The sequence below is a fragment of the Arachis hypogaea genome, chromosome 18, assembly GCF_003086295.3.
Source record: "Arachis hypogaea cultivar Tifrunner chromosome 18, arahy.Tifrunner.gnm2.J5K5, whole genome shotgun sequence".
Classification (NCBI taxonomy): Eukaryota; Viridiplantae; Streptophyta; class Magnoliopsida; order Fabales; family Fabaceae; genus Arachis; species Arachis hypogaea.
Genome location: NC_092053.1, coordinates 9762935 through 9770011, shown reverse-complemented (window position 1 = coordinate 9770011; position 7077 = coordinate 9762935). Strand labels below are relative to the sequence as shown.

The 7077-nt window shown below is 29.7% G+C and overlaps 1 protein-coding gene and 1 long non-coding RNA gene across 2 annotated transcripts; both read right to left on the bottom strand.

Moving 5' to 3' along the window:
• Window positions 1-2524: 2524 nt before the first annotated feature.
• Window positions 2525-3239, bottom strand: LOC112772235 (uncharacterized). Its single transcript, XM_025817136.3, has one exon. It carries the CDS (start codon window positions 3018-3020, stop codon window positions 2736-2738), a length of 285 nt encoding a protein of 94 aa, XP_025672921.1. The 5' UTR covers window positions 3021-3239; the 3' UTR covers window positions 2525-2735.
• A 432-nt stretch (window positions 3240-3671) lies between these two features.
• LOC140181715 (uncharacterized) lies at window positions 3672-4619 on the bottom strand. Its single transcript, XR_011876794.1, has 2 exons — window positions 4485-4619; window positions 3672-4383 (listed from the first exon to the last, which is right to left on the bottom strand). It is a non-coding gene; the product is annotated as an uncharacterized lncRNA (long non-coding RNA).
• Between the last annotated feature and the right edge of the window lie 2458 nt (window positions 4620-7077).

The window sequence follows — 7077 nt, the reverse complement described above, 5'->3', positions numbered from 1 at the left end:
GAGTTTTGGAATAAGGTTCAATGCATTATCCTTATATTTTGGATTTGGACCACTAGTCTTTGTCACACAAAGTGTCACACTCACTTAATGTTCGTATATGAGCATAATGTAGATTACAAAATTTCAGTTTATATGCAACTAATCCTTTTTTTGTTTTGTTGTTACATCAAATGCAGCTGTCTATGCAGTTGCTAGTGCAGTTTTTAGCACCCAAGTGGTGAATTTGATAATAGATTAATTGCTCAATGTTTATGGATCCATCATGTCATGCCATCATGAGGGGAATTTCTTTATAGGGTTGATGTTTAAAGAGAAATAATGATTAGAAAAAATAAAGGTTAAAATTTAAGCATGCCCCCATAAGACATTTTTTTAATGCATATGCTGATATGCAATAGAGATCGAGAAACTGAGATTGGTAGATAGAGATTGAGAGATAGAGACTAAATTAAACTTCTGTATTATATTTGGTATAAAATATACTGAATTGAGTTATGTCTCAGTTTTATATTTAATTTAAGATAATTATAGAAATTGAGAGGTAGATTTAAAATTTTAAAAGTTAACTGAGAGTATTTTTTAGAATAAATATTATTAAAATTTTAGTTTCAGTCTCCACAAATTTCAGTCCTTTGTATTTTCACTTTCTGGAGATACTGAAAAGACGAAAAGATTGAAATTTTAAGTTTGGGAATTAGAATTTTAGTTCCAATCTCTCACCACTAAAATAATACTGAATTCCAATCTCTCAATCTTTGAAAACAAACGTTACCTTACAGTTGATAAAGTTGTAAATTTTATATCATAATAACAAAAATATAAAATTATAGAAATTTCTAGAAACCATGCTATTTATTTATTAGGTGGATACTACCATGAAGATTTTATTATTGTCTTTATATGAAGATGCTTCTTTTTTACCATTAGATGATGAAATGTATGGTTTGATTTTGATGTGTTACAAAAGTGTTATTTTTTTTAAAGTGTGGCTAAACAAACAAAGTACACTTTTAACACAAGAATCTTCATAAAAAGATGTTTTTAGCATCTTCATTTGAGTAGTTGCCTATTTATTATTCGTATAAACTTAAAAGTCTTTCAATAACTTTTATTGGTTTTTGTTACTATATTAGCAAGTAATTTTATTTTTCTGCTTTAGTTTTGCAGCGTTTGCATAAGACAACACCACTAAGGATTTGTGTTGATGAGTTATCTTAACAAGCAGTAAGGATATAATACACATTGGAAAGATCCACAAATTAAAGTGATAATAATTTGAAGAAATTAATCTAACATTGCTACTAATAACATCTATCTTAATTGACATGTTCCTGTTTCCATGGTGGAAAATTGTTCAAATTAAAGTGCTAATAATTTGTTAAGTAGAATATAGGATATTTATATGTTTTGATGAAGAGAAAATGTGAAGGCGGTGGTTGTTATACAGAGGGAAGCTTGATATGATTTCCAATTTAGTAGGTGGAAATCAGAAACCAAGGGCTGAAAACTGAAAAGCCATTGCTAGTGGTTGAGGTCAATTGTTTTTGTGTGAAATAATTATACAGAGGAATGTTTATGTGATTAATTTTGTTATGTATTCACTTAAATTTACTGTCTTCTTGTCATATAATAAAAAATGTGATTTATACTTTAAATAAACTCTTATTCCATCATATAATGATGAAACAATGATAGAAAAAATAATCATTCCATTGTTACTGAATTCATATTATACCAGTCACTAGCTGCTAAGTGGTACAGCACAACCTTATGTCTATGTCTAAAAGGTAAAAACTCAAGCATGAGGAGAATCTTATCCTTACACATCATCAGGATAAATTTTTATCTTGTCCTTTATCTTCTCACTGAAGACATCTATCCGCAGAAAATGAAATAAGTATAAAAAATACTAAAAAAATATTATGGGAATCTTTATAAATCTCTGGCAATCTGATCTTTATCTTTATGGAAATCAAATAATTTGTATGGAGTCGTATTTAAGACATATTTTGAGTGAATCTTAATTAGGTATTAGTTATAACATCACTCAGTAATCCAAAGATACATAAATATGGCTTCATGTTGCTTTTTTCTTTTTGATATTTGTTTATGTTGTTGGTGGAGAATCACATCTCAAGCATGACAACATTGTTGTATCAACTGTGATCTTTATTAATGATTTAATATTCTATTAGTTAATTAGAGTGGGAGTTGGAATAATAATAAAAAAAAGAAAACACTAATCTATTACAAAGTGGGTTTGAAATTATAATGGATGGTAGCTAAAAGGAAAATAAGAACGAGGATGTTTACTTTACTAGCTAGTATTAATTGACAGGTTAGTTATTAATAGTATATTATCTCCAATAATTAATCACATAACAGTTCTATTACACATTAGTAATCAAATACATACACGCTTATTACATGCATAAAACTGATACTGTAAACAACTTATTGTGAATGTATTCTTGAATGGATCAATAAGGAAATAAGGCAGTGAACAGAAATTTTAGGAAATCAGATTATATGTAACTGCAAATCATTGTAGCAATCATGTAACACCATTTCATTTCATAGACTATACAATAATAATCAATTTGTACAAAGCTTGATACAGCAAGCAGAGACAGAAATCTCATTCTAATTAAGCCATAACTTCTGTTCATGGCCTAGCTAGTAGCATCAAAGATGAAAAATTGCTTTATTGTCCCGAATGGATCTCATTACTAAAATTAGTTAGGACCCCAACAAGATAAGTACATGACTGTTCTTAATGATTCCTCTGATTGCTTAGCTTTCTGGGACCTCTTGAGTACTGTAGTAGTGGAGATCATAGCAGCAGAAGAAGAAGAAGAAGAAAACTGCTGCTTTGGCTGTGAAAACGATCTAACATGGCTCTTCACATGTTGTTGAACATTTCTAAGAGCATAGTTCCACCTGCACACTCCTTGGTCCTTCATAGCCTCCACAACTCCAACACTAGCAGCCACAATCCAATTTCTAGCTGAGCTACTCATAGTGTGTGTATGTATGTATTAGTTTCTCTCCCAAAAAACTGAACAAGTGATGAATAACTATGTATTTTGATTGATGAAGTAACATAGGGTTGCTCTTATATATATAGGGAAGCCTCCTTATGGTACCAAAGTTGGGGAAACAAAAGTTTGTGCCAAACCAGTGGCTTGTGAAGCCAGTGGTATTCTGGTTTTGTTACCAAAGAAATCATCAAAAAATAAAAAAAGATGAGTCATGGTTCATTGAATGATTTGTTTCAAGGACAAATCACACATGTATCTGTCACATAAGTGCCACGGTACAGAGCTGCTAAAATATGAACCAATGGTTGAGCTACACGTGGAGATTCCGATTTTACTTAAAGACAACTTAGGGACATGGTTTGCATATTCAATCAGACACTACTTTGGACCCAGTTTTTGGGAAACCCGTTGTTTTATTGATAACTTTTTCTTCAAAAGAATTAAAAAAAGCTCTAATCACAGCTAAATATGCATTATGGCTGGCTACACCTCCCAACAGCTAGCCACTATTTAACAGTATTAACACATGCTTAAAAACATAAGACATTTTTTTAACTAAGATAAACACAAGGACTATGTTATGTGTATACCAAAATCAGCTAACAAAGTCAGCCATAAGTATAAAATACATGCAAGAATACAAATACACATTAAAAATATATACAAATACATTGGTGGCTAATTTTAATGGCTGAATTTAGTGTACGAATAGCATTTTTGTAAACGGGAACACTTTAAACAACTAACATTAGTAAAAAATAGAAAGTATAGTGAAATTTTCCTTTAGCGTCACATTTTCTACGTAGATATGCGTCATCATCAGCATGGAAATACAATCAAGCCTTAGTCCGATCCACATAACTCACAACAACATTGCAGAATAAGTTCGTCTTGTTGCACCATGTTCTTTTCCTTATGCACCTTCGAACATATTGAGAACTATCTGGTAACTACTATAATTAGCTTTAAATATATTGAGAATGTTGTTCAGCTTGAATCACATACATGTTCTTTGGAGTAACAGTGAAGATAATCATAATGAAACAAATAAACACAAACTGAAGTAAAATCTAGAAAAGAATACACTCAAAGAAAGAACACAGAAAACACATAATTAGATGCCATGGATAGATAGATGATCAAGTCTTAATAATAAGATTCAAAAGTAAAGTAGGCCTCACTAACAAAAAGTGCAATTAATCTATATATTTAAACGACATTTAACATAGTAACACACTCGACGTACCACTTTCTCATATAATTGCAGCACCTCCTCCATGATCTTGCAGAATTCGGGGTCGTCTTCCTCTTTCTCAGAAATCTCAGACTCCACGGATGCCACCTTCGTCACAGTAAACTAGATTTTAGGGTGTAACTCGTACTTATTTCAAACATTCTTCTATAAAAAAGGTTTTCAATAAACAGAGAGAGAAATAAGCTTACTGGCAGCGACTTGTCTTCGTTGGGGAGGACCGACGGGAGATGGGATTTCTCTTCCTCCTTCCTGCAATTCTCCGAATCAACCAATGCCATGTTCGTGAGAGTACTTTCTTTGAGTTAAGCCCAACTTTGATCCTCTAATTTTTTGATTGCTACAATTTGATCCCAGGTTAAAAAAAAAAAAAAAGTAAAATCTTAATTTTTTCTATCTTTCTTGAACAATACTAAAACGTTATATCCCTCTCTTTTAATATTATTCAAACTTTGAAATGACATTATTTAGTGCTCTTTTAGCCTTAAAACATGTACAATGTCATTTTAGTATGTCCAACGTGACAAGACTTGGGTTATCTCACAAACAACGTTGAGGAGGGATTATATTGGTGTACTTTTTTGAATCTGAAAGACCAAATTGTAGCAATCGAGGAGTTAGAAACCAAATCACTGCAACTAACCAATCTCAAGGACTAAAGTAGGACTTAATTCTACTTTCTTTAAAAAAAAAATACTTGAAATACTCTCAAATAATTTTAAAACATGATAAAAATATCTAATATTAAATATGTATTTTTCAAAAAATATTTTAGAGGTTGAATTTTAATGTAGTTTTTTATAAGCATAATTAAAAAAATGAGATATTTTTATTCTTAAAATTTAATAATTTTCGCTAAATATATATTATTTTTGTGATTTTTTAAAAAAAATTTTATTAGTTATTGACAAAAAAAATGACCAAAAAAATAAACTTAGCAAAAATATCACATCAAAATTCAATCTTTAAAATATTTTTTAAAATACATATTTAATATTGGCTATTTTTGTTACGTTTTTAAACTATTGAGGATATTTTTGTTAAGAACGAAATTCGAGTGTATTTTTGTGTGACAAAATTATTTGGGTATATTTTTTATAGTTTACCCTAAAAAATGGCAAATAAATTCTTAAATTTTTTTTTTGGAAAAGAATAAATTTCTCATCCAATTTAATTATAAATAGATCTCCAATCCTTTTCTTTTGTTTATCCAAATAAAATTTAAATTATCTTTTTTTTAAATCTATTTAATTATAAAACAATTTTTTTTAAATAAAACTATAAGTACATCAAAATTAAATTAAAAGTGTAGCATAATGGGTGGTTGGACTTAGGCTTGGTTTGGTAAAGCTTTTTGAAGAGATGCTTGTACTTTTTAAAAGCTCAAGCTCCTCATTTTGTGTTTGGTAAATAAAAAATATCATGTGCTTGTGCTTACAGCTTTTAAAAAATTGCGGTACTTTTGAAAGCACCTAAAATAGAGCTTTTCAAAGTTGGCTTGTACTTTTCAAAATTTAAAAGTCTAATATAACTTTATATGTTAACTAATTTTCAAATTTAATACTTGCATTTATGTCTATTATAGTATTTTTAAATTTTAAAAGTTATTTTACCAAATGCAATTGTTGTTGCTTGTGATTATTAAAAGCAATTTTTAATTTGATTTACCAAACATAAATGCTACAACTTTTAAAAAGCCATCTTTTAAAAGTTAGCTTTTATAAGCTACTTTTGAAAAGTAAAAGTTTTACCAAACTAAGCCTTAGAAGTGGTTATTATTAAAAGCGGCTATTAGTTTTACCTTAATTCTAGGTGCTAACAGTTTGAAGTAGAATTGGATTATTCAAATTTTAACTGTCTACTAATTTTAATATTTTTAAAATTATTATAATTTATTACGATTTAAATAGTATTTAATTAATTTTTTATTAATATAATTAATTTTTATTCAAAAATATTAATTTAAAATTATTTTTGAATTTGGTCTAATTTAAATTTTATCTGAAATTATATCTGTACATATCTCAAATGCTGTGATCCTAATTTAGTTTTTGAACGCATCTCGAATGTTCAGTACCTATTTCTTGGCCTACAAGTCTACAACGTATCTCGGGTACATCCTAGATATGTCAGATTCTCCACGCGTAATAGCCCGGAGTCTAGTATGCGGGATACGCCCATATTTGAATTGGGCTCACAGTACCTGAGATGTAGTACGTTGTTTATTTAAATAATTATTCTTCAGTTTATGTATATCGGTAAATTATGTAATTATTTAATTTAAATAAAAAAATCCCACATTCTACTAATGTATTTGGAGAAGTTTGGTTTGCACTGCCAGTAGATTATGTAGATTCGAAAATTAGTAACAACTATTTTTTATTCTGTCATTGTGGAAGGATAATCCTATGTTTTCTTCAAGCCAAATAGAGGTATCCGACAAGGAGATCCTCTATCTCCCTACTTTTTTTTCTGTGCAGAAGGTCTCTCTTTTTTGCTACACAAGGTAGAACAAAACAGACTAATTCAGGGTCTTCAGGTACACAGGCAATGCTCCAAGATCTACCACATCTTCTTTGCTGATGATTTCATCTTATTCTGTAAGACTAATCCTGAGGTATGTTCAAACATCCTAAATTTATTGAGTTCTTATAAAAACATTAGTGATTAGAGGGTGAATCTTAATAAATCTACTGTATTCTTTAGTCACAACCTATGATTCACAGACACTGACACGGACACGGGACACGCCGACACGCGAATTTTAAAATTTTACATGACACG